This window comes from Dermacentor variabilis, chromosome 9 (genome assembly GCF_050947875.1).
Source record: "Dermacentor variabilis isolate Ectoservices chromosome 9, ASM5094787v1, whole genome shotgun sequence".
In the NCBI taxonomy this organism is placed as follows: Eukaryota; Metazoa; Arthropoda; class Arachnida; order Ixodida; family Ixodidae; genus Dermacentor; species Dermacentor variabilis.
Genome location: NC_134576.1, coordinates 144,177,683 through 144,198,478, shown reverse-complemented (window position 1 = coordinate 144,198,478; position 20,796 = coordinate 144,177,683). Strand labels below are relative to the sequence as shown.

Genomic DNA, 20,796 nt, shown 5'->3' with positions numbered 1-20,796 from the left:
TCTGTCAAAAGTTTCTCGCACATAAAAGGGTGACATTTACCAGGTACAAAACGCTTACAAGGCATTTTAATTTGATACTAAAATTGGTGATGAAATGTGGGCTTGGTGTTATCGAAATAATTGAGTCGTCATGACACTTGGCAAAAATCCACTGATGTCGTTTATCAAAAAGGATTAGTATTATGGTGTTGCCTATAAAAAAATAAACAAGAGTGCTGTTCAAGGTTGTTCTAGCTGTGCTGGCATGTAGTGTCTGCAGCAGTCATAAGAACAGACCCAGCCACTGTATTGTGACGTCACGAGGCATCCATCCCTTAGGTGTTAACTGAAACTGACTTGCAGAAACCAGTATTCTGCAGTAAGTTATCTAGGTGGATTTAGACTTGGCAGTATTTGTTCAACGGTGAAGAGTGCTTAAACTCTGGATAATAAAAAAGAAAAGAAGAAAGTAGTAGTATATGTCATGTCAGTACTCTTTTAACCCCACAACACCCAGAGTATAATTTCTGATACACTCATGGGCACTTCCAAATTACGACTTAGCCCTTTTAGCAGTGGCATAGCCAGATATTTAATTTGGTAGGGGGCGGTCCACCGACAACTACCTCTCCTTCCCCTCCTCCCTCCCCCTCTCTCCCTCCCATGTGCGTGTGTGTGTGCGTGCGTGCGCGTGTGTGTGTGTGCGCGCGTGTGTGTGCGCGTGTGTGCGCGCGTATATATATATATATCTACTTTAATTTCCATTAATTTATCGTTTCTTTATTTCATTTATTAAGCACAAGTAATTTCCCCTATATTGTCCTTGGTGTCAGTGTTTGTTGGCTTCTTATGATATATATATATATATATATATATATATATATATATATATATATATATATATATATATATATATATATATATATATATATATATATATATATATATATATATATATGGAAGAATGCAAACATTATACTACGTAATCTACAAAAAGGGCGATGTTAAAGAACTGAAAAATTAGGTCCATTAGCTTACTCCCAGTATTACATAAAATATTTACCGAAATAATCTCCAATATAATAAGGGCAACATTGTTGGACTTTAGTCAACTAAAGGAGCATGCTGGCTTCAGGAAAGGATACTCTACGATGGATCACATCCATGTCATTAATCTAGTTTAGAAGCCTTTGTGAAACTTATTGCATCCATTGTTCGCAGTAAAATGAAGGCCAGTAGCTCTGAGATTTCAAAGTGTTGTGTCTCCTGACATCCATTTATTCTGAAAACTGCAGAGACGTTTAGTTAGGATGGGCTCTCCTCAGCAAGCGACACGTGTTAAGACAGGGCAGGTGAGCCAAAGCTAGGTGTCTGGTCACGGCTGTCTGATGTTGGGCGATCGAAGGCAATGGAACGGTACTATTATAGACATATGAAACCCGATAAACTTAAGTTCTAGGTATGGCGACATGAGAGAGAGAGAGAGAGAAGTGGTTCGCTGTGAAAAGGGAAGATTGGCGCTTACTTCTGCAGCCCTTGAGGAAGCACGGCTCAGTGCCACACGAATCACCTCCTCCCCCTTCGGACTTTCCCTTTCATCCCTGTTGCTCTTTCGGAGCCCACCTCCTGAAACTTTCTGTTCGTCGTGATGTCCAACAACGTTATTGCAAAGAGTGAGTGACAAATGTATGAAGCATAAAATAAACAAAAAAGGTCTGTTTCACCCGAAAGGCGAAGCATCAATTGCAGTAGCAAATTAAGCAACGTAAGCGCAGGAGCAGCAGCGATCAAATTGACCTTTGTACTGTCTCTCATTTCAATGTGAACTAAATGTCGAAAGCACAGCACATACAGAGCTACCAGCACTGGGCGCACACTTTGTTCACATCGCAGATGGCTTGCAAGATACGGTGACCCCGTGGCCACGCCATTAACAGCCGCCACCGGACTAGAACCCCCCCCACTCTTTCCCTCGCACCCCCCTGTGCCTCATGTGAAAAAGACAACACCCTTTTCCCTACCTCAAGCGTGTGCAAGATATTGAGCTGCAATTGTCGACAAACTCTCGCAGGTCAGTTGTCAGCTCGTGTCGACATAGTAAAAGTCAGTTTTATACGCCAGATTTTGACAAAAATAGCTGCTAATTTCGTCCGCTGTAGCCGATAGTTCGTTGTAGCGCGGTCCATTAAAATTGAACTTCATCGCATTAACAAAATAGGCAGACCAAACTAAGGTTGAAATATGGTCCGTTACAGCTGAAAGTCTGTTATATGCGGGTCCATTGTAATGAGCGCAGACTATATTCAATTCTTGCGTACAGCTAATGTGTAATGTATATTCATTCATTCATAAACATGCGAGTATAATTGGTTTGAGTTCTTCAACACCAATTATTTTGTAAACTGGTTCAAGAAACCCTGTCCACAAATCTCTTTTGTCGCATATTAGCGTGCCCATATGTTTGCTAAAAACAGCCTTTTGTAATAAATGCAACCTCCCAATTTCACATAATATTTGTGGTAAAAAAAAAGCATTATGCGAGTAAAAATACAGTGTGAACTAAAGGCATCAGGAGCTCTACAATGTAAAATATGAAGAGTAGGCTGTTGAGAACAAAGCAGAACAGGCAACAAAACGATGAAAGATTGGATGAGTTAGCACACTTGCATATTGAAGGGGAGTTTGGACAAGTGAAAGAGAGAAGCTTAAGACAAGCTCATCTTGTTTGGTTTTTCAGTATTTCTTGTTTCATCTGTTCGCAGTCTCTTCAGAGAGACAATATGCACAACAGAAGAAAATTTGGGAGAACATAGGGGAGTGTGACAAGAGCCCACAGCTACCTATTCTGCAAAACCAAATAAAATTGGGTTCCATTTCAAAGAACAAAGCAGGCAGTCAGAGCCACTGCAAGTAACATTAGGCATCAACCCTAAGAACTCAAGTTAAAAAATTATAATTAAAAAACAAGAACATGGTGTTCGAGAGTGGTGCCGTCCAGCAATAAGGAACCTGTTATATTAAGGACAGTCCTCACAACTTGCCATCAAAAACTTCAACTTCTTTTACTTCATTAAGGGACAGAAAAATGTACAGCATAGAGAATATGACCGGACAGTAGATGGATGGGTGAAGGGCGATCGTGTCGATATGGTTTTAGCCTGGCTTGTGCGCTGATGTTTTTGATAAGAGTGTTCTCCCAAATGAAGCAAACTGAATTGGTGTTACAAAGTACATGTTCGAAACTGTACAATTTCGGTGGGTTGATTTCGGCATGACGTAGCGAGATCAGGATCAGTAGTGCATTGATGACTAATATACAGATGTCTAACTTCACTCTATGTGACTGGAATTTCTATTGATATTATGACTAAAACTATAAACATGCATGGTTATCAGTAAAATATGAAAATACATTGTTTTGTGTTTCATGTAGGCAAAAAAAAAAAAATTCTTGCATATATAGGGAAAGAAAAAGATATATATTCAAGTTCTAGATCCACAAGATTCTTAGGCGGTGAAGGGGGTTCTGTAAGTGTTTACCTAGAGTACTGTCCGTTTTGCCTGCTGCTGAAGCACTCATTGGCTGGGCTAGGATATGAGCAACAACAAGGCAGGCACCCCCTCCTTGCTCATACTGCTCCGCCAATCAGAAGTGGCCAAAATGAACAGCCCTATAGGTGGACAATAACACCATACCCCACCTTGTCTAACAGTGTTACACTAGAAGCACTTTCTATCTATGTGCAAGCCAGTGGAGACTTGCTGCGCAAATCATCTACATTATGCATAACCTCATCTTAATACGTGAAAGCAAAAACTGTTTGTGCAATGCCACAATAAGAACTAGACCAGACAATTGAAAACAGTAGAAAAGCAACCCATAAAATCTGGGGCAACCTCTCCCTTTGCCTGGAGAACATCAGACCCGACATTGGTAACTGCTCATGACCACTTCCTTACAACCACACTGCAGGAAAACTATAAGACACTGCTTGCATGACCCTCGGACAAACGCTAGCTTGAATCTTTGGCGACGGTGGTCAGGAGCCAATGGTCGCCCTACGGCAATTGAAAAGCCACTTTATCACCCTGGCATTCTTCTCCACGATGGACGTCTCGGCTGGACCGTGGTCAATGAGGTCTCGGTTGCGCAGGCCCGCACAGCCTTCGACCCCACCGCAGCCACCGCCCACTGAAGACGAGTCACTGCCGGCCAGACTACAGGACCGGCCCAATGAGTCTGCAGAACTGATGCTGTCAAAGTAGCGCGACGAGCCTGACCCTGATGATGGTGAGAGGACGCTGTGCCACGTGCTTGCATCCAAGCCTAGGGTGTCGAAGAAGCGGTCGGGGAGTGACCGCTGCATGTCCCGGGCTCCTGTCCCCAAATCCGGTTGGCTGCGGTGTGCCACATCGGACTTGGAACGTAGCACGGGTCGCCTGGAAGAGGCAGCTGCCTCTGCTCTGAGACCGCAGTTTCGGCTCGGCAGGTCGAGGGGCCGGAATGAAAGGCTCCGGCCCACAACCGTTTCCGATGAAGGTCGGGGCTTGCGATAGTAGCGGTCTCTGCTGTAAACCGGACACTGCTCACCGTACAGATCACCGGCTGTTCGAAGCTCCGTGCTGGCACGCCGTGTTCGGGATGGTGAGAGATCTGGCAGGCTCTTATGAACCACAGCCAGACCGGATGACTGAGTAAGGGATGGTGGAGTGTCACCAGCAATGAGTCGCCTTAGCTGGTGCTGTACATCTTGGTCGGTCCTGAAACAAATATTCTTCTCTCAATGTTTATGTCTCGTCACCATAGCGATCGCACAACTAGCTCAAAGCTGGGCATACAATTCTTCCACTGCACTCTCCCATAACCTTATCTTGTGCCGACCACAGCAATGCTACACAGCTGTGAATCTAGCACTCACACGATCAATTGTTGTTTCTGAACATGTTTACCTGCTTTTATTGGTTCTGCTACTTGATTAGACCTCCAATGGTTTTATCCACTACGCATGCCACAAATATCACCCAGTTCCTCGTTAGTTTATCTAAAACATCCTCTCACTTATAGAGATGTCTCAAGTAAATGAGACATCTCTGCTGCTTGACCACTCGGACCAATAAGAACCCTCAGAAAGTGACTTGATATTTTAGTCGAATGAATGAGGAAATGGGGAAGACTAGCGATGTGCAGAGCATGTAACACCACTAGAGGTTTAATAAAGTAACTATATACACCATGACACTTTAAGATGGCTGGCCGATTCGAGTGGTCCAGCCGGTACGTCTGCTGGACTTGCTTTACTTGACTATTCAGTGACTGTTCTCGCCTTTCAAGTTGTCAGTTCACCAGGCTGATGTGCATGAAGAAAACAATACTATTTTACATGCATTGAGGTAATGAATCTGCAAGAAGCCTGAGGAAGAAACACCCTAGTCTTGCTGACTCTAAGATACTGTGCAATGATCTACTGGTTCACACAAGGCTAAAAACCAGTCTGTTTCTACACAGCAACAATGCTTCCTGAAGCATAGGTAATTCTCCAGACTAGTGGTTGTGAGAATGAGTATTTCTCATTGAAGTGGATGAACAATGAATATTTTAAGTTGCCCCGCAAAGCTATTTTAGGCTCTAATACTCCTTCCTCATTGAAGGCGCGGAAGTGTGAGCTATGTAAAGGCTGTAGAGAAAGATGTGCTATAATAAAGAATGGGAGCTTGTAGAGAAAAGAGAAGGAGGAGGAGGTTCAGCCTCTCTCATTTTTAAAAACGCGAGAGCAGTAGCAGTAGTTGCCCCTAAGACGACAAGTCAACTTGTTGAAATGTTGGCTTTGGCAGCATCCCTTACTGGTCAATAATGATCATTCCCATCTTGTATGCCTGGCCATGAGAAGAGTATAGGGTTGCTGCATTGTGTCAGTACTAACTTATGGGGGGGCTGATACTTGGGAAGACAAAAAAGGAACATCAGAGGAAGCTCAGCACTGTGCAATAATGGAATGCATATGATAGGAGTAATGTTGAGAGGTTGAGAAGATCAAAGCGGCATAGATAAGGAGTGTGGATAAGCTGATATTCCATAGTAGGCCATATATCGCACAGGACAGGTAGCCTGACACAGGACAAGTATGCCAGAATGAGTTCTGGAGGAAAAATGCAGCTGGGGGCAGCAGTGGATTGGAAGGAGCAATGAGTTATGACAGGCATAAATAGATCCAGCCGATGAAGAAAGAGGCAGAACTAAATATGCATTAGGAGAGTCCTCTTTAATGCAACCAACCTAAATATGCTGATGACATTCGGCCATAAATGTATCAAAAACATCAAATTCTCAAAGTGAATATGAGTCAAATAACATGAGTCATTTGATTCACATTTGGAATTGCGGATATACGCAAACCATCACTACTCAAAAACTGCCACTGAACTCAGTAGCATCTTGATGTGTAATGCAGTGTAGCAGCAGTGCAGGATGCTGCACCAGAGGCAGCAGCTGTCGACTTTGGCTGCTTAATAGTTAATATCTGTGCCACAGAAAAAAACAGTACTGGTGCCATATTGCCACCGTAGAACAGAATGCTAAGTCTCCATCAGATAATAGTGCCTTGCTCTGTACTAGCCAGTGCCGGCACTATCGTTGCCCTAGCTGAAAGGACAGAAGAGTTTCACTGAATCAGTTTACACTGGTAAAGCACTCTGAAAACAACATGCATTTCCTTGTTGGGGGAAAAAAATTGAAGGCCATAGTTGCCATTGTCAACTTCATGTCTAACACTTGTGCATTTCATGGCACTATTTTTGGATATCTTGCCTGCTTGTCCCAAAAGCTCATAGAGAGGGCCTTTGTGTACTTTTAGGTGCAATGCGATCATTCTTCATTCATAAACAATAATTTAGCCTCGAACACATGCTATTGAAATCCATGACATAACCACAGGGAGCAATCCCCAGCCCCTATGAATTGACAAGCTCTACACTGTGCATCCTCTTACAGAATGCTTGCAGCGCTTTAAATAGAGAGAAAGAAAAAAGAATGATAGACAACACTAACTTTCTTCTTTGCTATTTAAAGTGATTTAATAAATTACACAGGACTTCCATCAACACAATTCATGTGTATAGAATTTATCGAATATAAGTTAACACTGTGTGCAAGGGTTCTCTCAAGTTGCAGGGGACAAGGCGAGCAGTATCTTCCGTACGGCCCACTATAGGCTGAACTTAGCCTTGACTTTGTTTCCAACATATTTCGATGATGGCCAGCTTGATAACCTGCCAACATGGAAAGAACCTAAGAGCAAAATTTAGCCAAGCTAATTGGCAGTAGAAGGTTATAAACTTACAAAGGCACCACTGCTGCCAAGAAGCCAGCTTCTGTAAATGCGAACAGCCCTAGAACACATGAGTGGTCTCCTCTTCTTCTGCGGCCGTGGTGGTGCACGAGTGCCAGTGCAGCTGAGAGCATGCATCCCTTGTGTGCCCCATTTTAGAGTAACCTGCCCCATTTGCAAAAAGTTGGCATGTCATCATGTGTGTGGTCTTCCCCCTTCATTTAGTACTGGAGGTTGTGTAATCAGAGTGTTAGAGAGGCGTTGAAGCCAGGGGCAGACTAAGCACTTGCTCCTCACTGCTTGTCACCAGAGCATAGTCCAAGTGTGGGCTACACTGTCAGCCACAGGGGCAGAAGCGGACACGAAAGCGTGACTGGCTTTGCTTTGTAGTGCTGATGCAAAGATATCGTCGACACAGAATGAAACCACATCTTTCGTCGCCGACTTTCAAATTCAACAAAATGAATTTTTTTCTCATTCAAGTTTGCCTTCTTTAGCTGCCTGATAATTCGGAAAATTTTGCAGCCCCTCCTGTGTAAGAAGAATGTATCAGAAACTGTACTCATTTTCATAAAAAGTCTAATTTCAATACAGCAAAATTGTGATATAACAAAGCAAATTGCCGATTTTGTCAACTTCATCACATTGAGGAAGGACTGGGAATTCAGCGTACACATGGTTTAATTGACAACTGGCAACAAAAGCAAACTTGCCATGTCAACAGAAATGCACACTACATACTCTGTATCATACATAACAGGCAATGCAATGACGACTAGATTTCTCTTGCCACAACCCAAACATAGGGCACCACATGTGAGAAGAATGATATACTGATTCATGCAATTTCATGCAACACTGGGTGCTATAATGTAAAAATATTCCACACTTTTCTATTCCAATTCTGCATTCAGCCCTCCGTGATTGTTCAAAACTTTTTTTGACCGCCTCCACTTCCCCTGTTGGTCACGCGACATCACGAAAACCGCGATAGGTCCCCATCTGATATGACGTGTGCACACTGATTATGCATGATTGGACCGAACAAAAGAAAAATAGTTATTTCTGATTCGACGCCTTTTCGCAATTAGCCCTTGGCTATTAGTCAAAAGTTTGCGAGCTGCACCCACTTCACCTGCCTGTCACAGGATGTCAGAAAACTGCAAAAACTCACCACGTCAAAGTGACATGTACGCGTTAAAGATGCATTAATATGCCAAACAAAACTGAATTTTCTTCTGAATAACCACAGGCTGCCCCATTCCAAAAGGAATAAAAGATGGCTGCCGCCGATCGCTTAGGCACTGGCTAGTCGCACCTGCCGGAGAGGATGGGTTGATTTGCGTATAAATTTTTTTGCGTGGCCTTGTAACCTTTTCCAGCACTTTTGGCACATTTATGATCTTGTTCTGCCAACTCTTCTTTACTGAGGATATTTTTTAGCATCATTCTTAAGCTTCCATTGCATGCCGCAGCAATTTTCGACGAGCCACTGCAAGCTAAGTAAGGGAAAGTGGACCAATTGCAAATACTGGCACCGCCTTCTTCACCTGGTTATCAATTTTCAGTGAAGTGGCTCGGCCTCATCGAATCCTTCTCCACTTGAGTGTGCTCCTCACCTCTTGTCAGCCAATTAGATAAGACAAGCCGCTCAGTGTAGGCAACATTGGTAATTTTTCAAGCAAACAAAAGTGATCTCCTATGAACGAGAAGAGCGTTTGATTGGTCTGTTCAGACAACCCGATGCTTGCGTCGTTGGTTACGCGAATTTGACATCAGGAGATTGGAATAAAAACATATTGGAATAGCTTTACGTAATAAGGCCCATTGTCTCATACCTTTCAGTCATAAAATATGATGTAATTGTACATGGAAGGCATTGCAGATCTGAATGTAATTACCACTGAAGGAGCACAGTGGAACGTTTCGGCGAACACAAAAGCCACGGCGTACCACTGTCTCTTGTGATGAAAACAGATGTTGTATGCTGAAAACACAAATGTGCACAAATAATTTGTCATTTGAGGCAAACTTACATAGACAAGTTGTAGTTGTACTAATACATATATGAAATAGTTATATAGAAAGTATTGCATATCACAAACTGGGGACTGTGTAACGCATGGAGCGAGACTTATATGGCCGCATTACTTCTATAGCTTCCGCAAAGCTGCCTGCTAAGTATGAAACAAAGTATAGTTTCACAGAAGCTTCAAACTGCGTTAGTACAGCACGTTGGGAAAGTCTGTTTCCATTTGTGATGAATGTTCAGAGCGTGAAAAAAGACGTTCTTAATATACTTTCAGTTCAGAATCAGTCCTCGTATCGTCTTCTATATCATGTTTGCGTCTTTTTTACATGCTCTGAATATTTGTCATCACAGAGGTTTGTTTGCCAGGTCTTGACTCTCTCACCTAGTTGGACGAAGCAGCCGCCTCGCCTGCGTCTCGGACAAGGCACGCGCACGCATGGGCGGAGACGGGGCTCGCCGGAGCTTCAGGGAGGGTGCTCGTGCAAGCAGAGCTGCTGGCGGAGAGGCCCTGAGCCGCTCAACAAGTTCGTAGGCTGAGGGCGACCGCGCCAGCAAAGGTGGCTCGAATGTGGCGCCCTCGGAACGACGGCTGCGCAGCCCCTGACGACTGTCCAGCACTCGTTCCGACTTGACGTACTGTGCCTTAGTCTCCTCCAGGCGTTCCACTGCACTACGTCGCTGCTCGCCTGCGGCCCCCATGGCAAACATCAAGCTCTTCGCATTGAGTGACATTAAGCTCAAGGCTAGCAGTGGCTGATCAGTGCAAGAAAGGCAACCACAATGAAAAAAGAGAAAGCCATTTAGCCCCTCAGTATATTGAGAAATACTGTGCTGAATCTGTATGTAGTGCAGACAAATGGCAGCAATAATTTTAATATTTGAATTTTAAATTTAATATTTAAGAAGACATTTCTTTTTTCAGTGAAGTTGCTTTTATTTTTCTGTGGTGTGGTATTTTAACCCCCCTCCATGCCATGCTACTATCCCAAGTTCTTATCAAGAATGGCCAGGTTATTTTGAGAGACTTCAGTTGCCAAGATATTTTACCTCCTCAGAAAGAAGAAATTCGCATATGTTTGCACTGTCCCATGGATTGTGTGCTGCCATCTGTCAAAAGCACGACTAAGCACCGAGACAAAACTAGACTCATCCAGAAGAACTTCACTTTGGCCTAGTTGGTATTTACTGCATATCATATTTACTGCATATCATATTGACTGCATATCATATTGACTGCATATCATATTGACCGCAAATAAGACGGGGACAGAGGGAGAGAACACATAAACAGCACGGGCGGTAACTTTCAACTGTTTTATTCACAGCAGCGCGTGGGCATATATAGGCAAATAGAACATGCGCAGATCGCAGCAAACAAGAATACACATCAGCTTAGCGTGGCAACCAATTATCAAAAAAATCTATTTCCGGTTGAAACAACCTAATGGAGGTATCGCTAACACAGTCTTGGCCTTTCTTTTTTATGTGATAAGCCTCCATCAGTTCACATGCAGTCTGGTCATGGCTTCTCCCCAGAATCTTTATCTCCTCAAAAAGAGGTACACAGCGACAGGCATTGCAGTGCGCAGGTAAGTGCGCCAATTCATCTTTCGTTAACTTTTGTTCATGTTCCCTGGCTCGATTATTTAGGCACCGTCCAGTCTGCCCTATGTAGGACTTGCCACACGCCAGGGGGATTTCGTACACAACTCCTACATTGCATTTTGCATACGGCTTGGTGTGGTTCTTGCCACAACCTTGCCTTCCTTTAGGATCAAGGGAGGTGCGGGGGCAGAGCCGCACCAGCTGAAACGGGGCTGAAAAGACAAGGGGGACTCCAAACCTGCCTGCCACCTTCCTTAGGTTGTGAGCGACCCTGTGAATATACGGCACCATTTCAGGTCTTACGGCCATAGTAGTCGTCCTCACCCTTGCTTTGCCCCTAGATCCTTTTACCTTCTGCAGGAGGGTTTCCACCACTGGCATTACCATTGAGTCAGGGAACCCTGCCGTCTTAAGACGGGAAATCTGATTGTCAAAGGCAAGCTGCATCTTGTGCACACACGATTTGCGGAGAGCCGATTCTAAGCAGAGCATCGCTACTCCTCGTTTAACAATCTTTGACTGGGAGGAATTGCATGGCACCAAGCCCTAAAAAACAGTTGAAAGCTACCGCCCGTGCTGTTTATGTGTTCTCTCCCTCTGTCCCCGTCTTATTTGCGGTCAATATGATATGTAGACTTATCCAGTTGCAAGAAAATGCAAAGCACTTCTCACAAGCTGAACTCATCCCTGGCCGTTTTTACAGAAACTGTTGACGAAAACAGCTCTCAGGGGTTTAAATAGCCAAGGCACAGAAGGATCTAAATAGCTCTGCATATAGCACAACAGCCATAGGCTGCATTCTTGAGCCAAGGAATGCAGAGGCAAGTGCACCACTGTCTAGCTCAAAGAGAATTTGTGTAGATGTGCAGACCACTCATTTCTGTGACATCCCAGTGGAGGGGAAGGAGCCTCTCGGACTATGTTCTGGGGAATGCAGGCACAGACAGTAGGAGCAATGCAGTTTCGTGCACAGAACTTGCATTAAACTGTTAGCTTTCCACCGAGTATAGAAATGATGGTGTGCATTTGGCCGCTTAGGTAGATATGTATCTGAGCCTATGAATTGCTCTGAAATCGCAGATAACAGATGTATGCTCTATTAAACAAAATAATAATCACTACATTTCTGATGCTTGTTATGCAAGGCAGTGTGCACAACGTCTCGCACTATTCTATGCCACATCTGCATTTGCTATTATAGTGAACTACTACACTGGACGCGGTGCTGGACAGTGCGCCGAATGCAAGACGAAATGAGGACTACATAATTGTACCACACCAAGTTGGGTAGCATCTGGAGGCCCTATGCACGGAGCTTTCGTGAAAAGCAGAGTGAATGAAGGCTGCCTCGCCTACGGTCACGGTGGTGGGGACTTTCACGGCTACCTCGCGTGCCGCGCCTAGTAACGCCGGAGCTCGGGCAGGGACGCTTCGCGGCGTCCTCCCGACGTTAAGATCTGCGTGCGTTCGCAGCCCCCGGCAGCACCTAATGCTTTTCTGGTCCGTTCTGTGCGGCGCAAAAGCGCGCAGGACGGCCTAAGGCACGCCTCGTTAGCTTCGTTCCTAAAGGACGCCGCGCGGCCTAGTTCGCAATGTACGGCAGACGATCGACATATATGTGCGCCTAGCCGGCGCGCTCGACGCACGCAAAAGGACGCGGTACAATCGCTCCGGAGCTCCGCTGGTGTAAAAGGTTACGCGTGTTCCGTGCTCAGACGCTTTTTTTTCCCGGCCCATTCCGATACTACGAGGGCTTATTTGCCGTGACTGGTGAGTTAGTACGCCTATATAATCGGTATTTCCCTCCCCCCTTGAAAAAAAGGAAAAGAAATGCAAGCCGTTACCGAACTCGTTGATCTCTAGTGCGTGATTGCTCGCAAGACAGATAGCGAAGAACTTTTCTTTTGCAGCGCACAATACACACACTCATCTTTCGCTGTTTTACGACTCCCCCCTTTTGTTTCTTTGTAGCTTCCCCTCTTTCTCCATTATTCTTTTCTCGCCTCAACATGTGCCGTTCTAGCAGAGAGAAGGCGTACGAGATGAAGCGAGCGACGCAGCCGTCGCTTCGCTCCGGTCCAGCGCTCCCGCCAGCCCCGAGGAGAGAGAGGAAACAGCGCGTTGCCGGACGCTCGTCGGCACTCCGGGAAACGTCAAGCGAGGCAGAGATACGGGTTAAAAAAAATAGTCGTAATACTAATAATAATAATAAAGAAAAACCATGGCACCGCCACTACGCCATTTGCACAATGAGGAGCGAGAGCCAGCGTGTCTGCTGCCGGCGCGCCAATCGCGTGCCGTGAAGCGAGCAAACGCGAGCGCAGCGCAGAAGCGCCACAACGCGCGCGCCGGAGCCTCCTCACTCACTTATAACAACAATGGAGCAAAAAGAAGATAGAGGCAGAGAGCTAGAGAGGAAAAATAAAAAATAAAAAAGAGCCCCACCGCGGCGCGCGAATCCAGCTGCCCGCGCCGAATTCGCGACTCTTTTGAGTCCAGCAACTCAAAAGAACGGAGGCCGTGACTAGCCGTGACGATTGTATTTTTTGCTGAACTCGCAGGGACTCCCCTCAGCGGCGACCGGCTAATCGTATTCACGCTGGAACACTGCGGATGACACCTGCTATGCATCTCCGACGCGTGGATTCTACGCATGAGAAACAGTGGGATTGGGATTAAGTACAATTACATATGATGCTCCTTTTTTTTTACCCTGAAACTACCGCGTCACGGATTGGTGCAAAGAAAAACTGCGTAGTGCTTGGGTCGTGGTACTAATCCCTAGCGTATCACCCTTTCGCCTGCTCAAGACTTAAAAGGCAAGGCCAGAAAATTCTCTTCTATGTGTAGACAAGAATAATGATGGCAGAGCTATGCTGCGTTATTTTGTTTAACATTACTAGGCAGTGCAAATGAAAAAAAAATTAATTCTGGGATTTTGCATGTACAAACTACGTTCCAATTATCAGGCATGCTATAGTGGTGGACTCCAGATTGATTTTGACCACGTGGGTTTCTTTAATGTGCACCCAATGCACATTAAAGGTACACGGGTGCTTTTGCATTTTGCCCCGATCAAAATTCAGCCGCGACTTGAGCCTGTGAACTTGTGTTTAACAGCACAAGGCCATAGCCATAATGAAACCATGGCGATTACTAAGCAGCACAAATGCATTGCTGCATTTACGGCTAAAAACCTCACTGTCAACAACAATGCACAAGGCTCATGGGTGCTTCTCAAAGAGGAATTTGCATTCTGACTGCCCACTTGCGATTGAGTAGCAACACCTTTTAAAATGCCATGGCTTGAGCACACTCAGCTCTAGTGACAACTGCGTCGAGATGTAAAATAATGTCACTGCAATCAACCCGACCAATGTCTCATATGCTCTGAAGATTGAAGTGCCGTTCCCTGACATTGCCAGTGTCCTCCACACTTTTTCAATCTCTCAACATTTATTTCGCAAACCAACTGGCAGTCAGTACTTCAATGCACTCACTGGCCCAATTTTGAGCTCTTACCAACAAAGGTGAGCCTCTACACCCATGAAAAAGCATAGCACGAACAGGGCAGAGACATAAGGAAGGACGACGACACATGGTTGTTGCCCTTTCTGTCTCCATATCATTTGTACTTTTCTTTGCTGTGACAGCTCACCAGCTTGCCCTGTTGACAATTCTTTCTGAGGGACACTGGCCTCAATCGGATACTTTAAATAACTTGCATGTTACATGCCGCAGTATGTTTCGTGTATGGTGTCTAAAGTGCTGTATATGTATATCAGTATACTTATTCCCATTTGGAGTGGCAGACTAGGCATGCTGTCAGGAAAACATCTCCAAGCTTCATCCCTTTCTCTTTTTTTTTGTTCTACACCCATCCATTTTGGAACCCTCTTTGTGCTACCAGCTAATGACAGCTACAACAGATGGTGAGACTACTGAAGAAAGAGAGGGTGAATGTTGCTACTTCCAAAAAACAGAGCCTGCAATTAACGTTCACTCTTTCCATATTTTCCTAACTTGAACTGGCATCCCCACAAGTACTAGTATACACTGACCGACAGCACATCACTATTCAACAGCTCCGCAGTATCAAGAATTTTCCTCCAGCATATACGAAGAACTGCACTGGATCACAGTTGTCACAAGAAAGGTGGTCGAAATGATGAATGGAATTAGTATTCGCACTCAATTATGCTGCTCTGGGCTACTCCTTCAGATATCAAATTTCAGCAGCTACTTACAAAGCACTACAATGCAATTGCAACATTTACTTGTTTACTTCCAAAGCTTACAGCTTACTACAGATGTAGCATGTTCATTCACATATGAGTGATGCTGAGGGGTTGGAGGGCCTGGATTAACTTTGACCACCTGAGGTCCTTTAATATGCACCTATATCTAATGCCATAAGTAGTTTTGCTTTCTGCCCTCACTGAATGTGGTCGTCGTGGTAGAAAATTAAGCCTGTAACACTTTGTTCGGCTGCAGGACAAATATGCCACAGAGCCTTTCGTACCAATTTTACTAGCTTATTACTTCTCAAACCCCAGTGCACAGTACTAGTACGCTCCTATGATTAGTAGTATATTGACAAAGCACTCCTATGAAGAATACCACTAGCAAATGTTCACCTGTAAAGCACAATTAGTTTACTGCCACAGCCCTTGCATGCCTATTTTTTGAAAGGCCTAGTATGCAAGCAGTATTCTTATATGTTTACATCTAAAGGAGTATTTTGCAACTAGACATTCAAATGAACTTCCTGAAAGGAAGTGCTAAGCTAGCCTAGGCAGCTGGATTATTCTTTTCAAACTTTCTCAGCATTGACTCGTTTGAGAAATTGAGCTACAAAGTGGCAAAAATAGCAACTGAAGGCCGCACCACACTTTTTCGACCTCTTTACAACAACTATTCATTCGCAAACTAATTGGTACATTTCTATTGAAAACTGAGCAGCGTGGCATTAGTGGTGCATGCTATCAGATAGCAAAAATTTAACTGTTAAGCCTTTTTTTCTCAGGCACATATAGGCTGGTCTGACTTTGCACCAATGCAGAGACTAACAGCTTGAAATAAGTGTTGGCTGTCTAAGTATGCAACATTACAAGGTTTTAGCATGTCTGTAAATGTCTTGCCCTTTGCAACATATCAGGTTACCAAAGATGTGGACAGAAGTAGCAACATTGGTAGAGACATCTTGCAATGCCTCATCCACCTACAACATGTCAGAAATGTTTTTGTCCGCATGAGTGTTCATGCCTAGAGAACAGTTAAAAAACAATGCCTGTTAATGATTATGCCACTGCCAACACTTTACACCAGGAGCTTAGTAGGATATGGTTGGTCGCAACAAAAATAGCTCTGTGTCCCTGATTAAACAGTGCGCCACAAGACGGTGCAACCAGTGTTGCTATTGCTGTTCGTCTCTCCTGTTACTAGGTATTCAGCAAGGTGCACTATCTTTATGGACAAGCTAAAGCTCAATAACTTGCTTTAAAGAGGCCCTGCAGCACTCCTGAGAAAACTTCTTCGGTGGCACCAATAGCATCACCATGATGTAGCAATATCGTGCACTTCGTGCGATGAACGTGACGTCGATGTGTGGCACTATGATCATAGGTAAGAAATGTAATGTGCGATTTATGTTTGCACAATATTGCGAGTACTGCGAAAAAAAAAAAAACCAACATTATGTTTTACAATCATAGTAATAATTGCCTAATAATTACATAACCATGAGCAAGGTGTTGTAACTATGGGAACACTGCATCAACATGCTGAGCACATGATGCGGCAACATACACCTCGCTGAAGCTGGACTGTGCCACCATATCGTGGAGGGGGTAGCAGCGCCATCAACAAGCTGAGCAACCATGGACCGCTGACTTCTGCTGCGCAACATCAACACCCTGCTGCTATTGTATGCTGCAGTTTCACATCATGGGAGAGTGAAATGTGGCATCCAGAGCTACAAATATTCTAGTCAAGGTAACTCTAACTTTGCTTGTATTTTGAATTTCCTGTGACAAATAACTTGAGTTTGTGTGCCTTAGTTATCATGCAGAAATTTCAGTTTTGGCTCCCAGAAGGTGCACGCGTCATGATGTGAAAGGTGGTCATTACATGGGGGCAGAATATTGCACTGTTTTGGCACTCGCTTCAGCTCGCATGCCATCAGGCTGTGCAACCAGTGGCAGCGTAGCAGACGACCAAGATAGTTGGAGCAAGTGCCAAAATCTCAATATTCTGCTGCCACCTTCCTCATCACAACACATACATCTTCTGGGAAATGAAACAAACTGGTTTGTAGAGAAAGTAAAGTGTTTAGGGCACCTGAGGATTACCGGTATTCTTTGCAAGGCTTTGAGTAGAGGAACTACACTTAACACAAATAATGAAAAATCGGAAATTTCATGTCAGTGCTCCTTTAAAAGCACTAGTGTGTGGTCAGTCTCGATTGCTCACCAGGAGTCTGCTGCTCAGCTGCTACATGGCTGCGTGGCCTGGGTGGCCGTGGGTGTGCCCCAGTACCAAGTTCAGCTTGCGCAGAGAGTCGCCGCTCGCGTGGCTGCAGCGGTGTTGGGCAGCAGGCATGCACCGAAGCTGCCATCACTGACCACGACGCACGCGCGCCCGCTGCCGCCCTGCTAGCCAAGGGAGGTTCCTGGGTCCTGTGTTGATAGAGGAACAGAAGGTGCAGAAAGTGCTAAATGAAACTAAGTCTAGTTATTTGAAACCATTTTCAATAAAAAGCATGTCAAAATTGACGAAGCAGTTCCAAGTTTCAAGGTTGCTGCTCATTTCTTGTGCACGGCCTACTGCAGTCTAAAGAATGACGAGGCTTCAAGGCATGACCTAGTAGCCATGTGCGACAGTGGTTCTAAAGGCCATCACAGTGCCCTTGATCCCATGTAAACATTATATAAAGCACCAGTAAACACAGGCGATTTGATGCGGCTGATACTGGCCAGGTTTAATTGTGTCACATTACCCCAGGCTACCTGGTAATGCGATTCCATGACATGTGAAACCAACCTTTTCAGGTCTTCACACCATGCTGAACCCCATCGAGTCTTGCGAAACTTGGTGTTGGTGAACAGCAAATAGGTGTTCGCAGATGCCATGCCAACGATGCTACAACAACGCACATTGCTTTGAAAGGATGCAAACATGGTGAGATTGGAAAGTAATAATTCGCTTTGCTTAAATCAAGACAACACTTTTGTAGCAGCCTAATGTGATGAATTCGTACTGAATGATTGGAATTCATCCAGCGGAAGTTATCTGCCTCATTTGTTGGCTCTGAAACTGGTGCCTCTGAGAAACAACTGCTGCTCTCCTGCAGCATCATTTGAAATATTTGCCACTTGCACTGGTCTTTCTACCCAGAGGATCGAATAAGTTTAATTACTGAACCAGATAGCGGTAACTATTCAATTCATATTTGAAATATCAAATATTCACAGACACTCGTAAAGCTCTTGGGCAATGAAATGTTATGTCATTGAATGCATAAGCAGTCTTCCATAGAACACAATGTTCACAGTCACAAATTGCAGTCACCTGACTTAAAAGCAATTATTTACATTTCATGCAAGAGCAGAAAAAGAAAATCTGGTTTTACATGCCAAAAATATGATCTGATAATGAGACAATCTGACTAACCACCTGGGCTTCTTTTAATGCACACCCAATTCAATGTGAAAGCATAGCCTATGCCAGATTAATAACTAGAACCTCTATGCATCTTTGGCATTGCAACTACATGTACTTTAGCTTTTATCACATGATGCAATTTAATTGTTGAGCTTTCCTTTTAAATGACCATGTAAACAAAGAATGATGCCCATGAACAAGACACACTGCCTATGTCCCCTAAATGTTACTTTGGCTAAATTACACTCATCCAACTTAACTGCAATGAAATAATGAATCAGTGAATTTCCATTAACCAATCTAGTTGACAGTGCAGAGCCAACCTGCAATTATCAATAAAATTACAGCAATGCAAGAAATATTCATGTGTGATTATGGAGAAAATAACCTACAAAGGAAACACACACAAGGTTTGAGAAAATTAACTGTCATGCACCATTTTATCATTAATTCTCAATTTTTGTAATTGTAAATATAAAAAAGGGGAACACAAATTACCTTGGCACGTCAAACATTATTAAACCAAATTTCAATCGCGTTTACTACCACTATATACTAGAGTTAATGACTACACACTATAAGTCTGTAAGGGATATTTCTTTCTTTCAGCCTTCTCTCCTCAATTTTGTCGTGCCATTTGAATTCGGGCTATTTTAGCAGAGCATTTCTGCTGCTGAAAACCTACAGATGCTGGAAATAGAAAACGCCACAATGCAATGCCAGTGTAGTGAAAGGGTCACCTCGATGCATCGTTTGCCTGCAAATAGGTAGTACGCAAATACTCGTGCACGATGCGAGCAGTGCACAACTGGGAGCCGCAAGAATTTATAGCAGCAGCTCAGCAATTAGGAATGCAAAGTAACAATTGTTTCTAACGGCAGCGGGGGCTGAACACAATACCTGAAGCATCGACCTTTCACAGACTTGAAGGCAGACAGGAGCCTAAGAAGCTACCACTACAAGCGATAGGACGCATGCAGAGTAGCGCGCAGCGCACACAACATCCCTTGAAGTCGCTATCTTCGAGAATCTCCGCGCCACTATCTGCGACAGCTTTCATTTGAGAAGAGGCGCAGTCGTGAACTCCGTTGGGCCGTTATCGCGCCTGTTTCCTTTGCAGAAAGTGAATGCCATGATTAGAGAGTCGGGGACTTCTGTTTACGTGCAGGGATTGGGGCAAAAGCCGACGTCGAAACCAGCGTTGAGGCATCGTGCAACCGTGCAACCGCTGTTTGGACAGATGCGGGCGTTGGGGAACCGACGGCGAGTACACATTCTGGCCGTACGCCAAGCTAGCATCGCGCAGTCATCAGCTGAGCCAACAATTCTCTAAAGGAAATACGACGCGCGAATGCTACGGGAGGAGGCGGCAGCTGAGCATGGCGAAGGATGGACGGCTACACGACGAGCTACAGCTGTCCGAAATCGATTTAGCGCACGGCCACCACGGCTCGTTCCTGCACTGGCCGTACGTGGTCGATGAGACTGCAACGTCGGCAAAGCCAAACTACTGCCCCGCAATCAACCTGCACTCAGCGAGCGAGCGCGAGTATCCACAGCTTGCCAGCGAACGGATGTAACGTGGAAGGGCGGCTGTTGCATCTTACCCTGACGTGACCGGTGATGTCCCGAGAACGGAGGCATCAAATCCATCACTCAAGGCGGCTACACCCGGCTTGTTCCACTGTAGAATTTCGCATCTGAAGGGTTCGCTGCTTCCACACAGGTGGAGAAATACACAGCTGAAGCCCTAGCGAGCAACAAGCCCTAGGTACTGCCAAGCTATAAAAGATCACTGCTGTTGCAGTCTGCAACATCTCATCGCGACTGCCTCTGACAGATCGCTCACTCCTCGCCCTCCGCCCGCTCCGCCATGGGACGGAAGTGAGACGTGACCCAGCCGTTTCCGGCGAAGCAATTGACATCTAGCGGATGTTAAAACAACTTCTAGAGCTGTTTTATAGCTGTTGCGTGACCTCCGAGAAGAAAAAGGCGGCCACTGCAATCTTAGAGGCCACAATTGTTTTTCAATATCTGAGATGACCGACGGCACGACTACAATCTCGGAAGACTTAAAGTGTTCCACTGAGTGCACTCATAGACCCTTTTGCTGCACCGTTGCTACACTGTGTGCGACCTCATGTCGGTTTCGAGTTTGCTTTCGATGTATCACCTTAATGACAATAAACTCAC

The 20,796-nt window shown here is 44.8% G+C and overlaps 1 protein-coding gene across 1 annotated transcript; it reads right to left on the bottom strand.

Annotated features, from left to right (window-relative positions):
- Nucleotides 1-911: 911 nt before the first annotated feature.
- LOC142557724 (uncharacterized) lies at nucleotides 912-17,557 on the bottom strand. The gene is made up of 3 exons (XM_075669770.1): nucleotides 17,413-17,557; nucleotides 9,719-10,022; nucleotides 912-4,740 (listed from the first exon to the last, which is right to left on the bottom strand). Exons 1-3 carry the CDS (start codon nucleotides 17,555-17,557, stop codon nucleotides 4,020-4,022), a joined length of 1,170 nt encoding a protein of 389 aa, XP_075525885.1. The 3' UTR covers nucleotides 912-4,019.
- Nucleotides 17,558-20,796: the final 3,239 nt, after the last annotated feature.

Excerpts from the sequence above, each read along its gene's own strand:
- LOC142557724 (XM_075669770.1), bottom strand. The coding sequence starts at position 17,557 with ATGGCAGCTTCGGTGCATGCCTGCTGCCCAACACCGCTGCAGCCACGC. Across the intron at positions 10,023-17,412 it reads AGCTGAGCAGCAGACTCCTG|GCGAGCAGCGACGTAGTGCA; the intron begins GTGAGCAATCGA and ends TGGGGGCCGCAG. Across the intron at positions 4,741-9,718 it reads CGGCTGCTTCGTCCAACTAG|GACCGACCAAGATGTACAGC; the intron begins GTGAGAGAGTCA and ends TATTTGTTTCAG.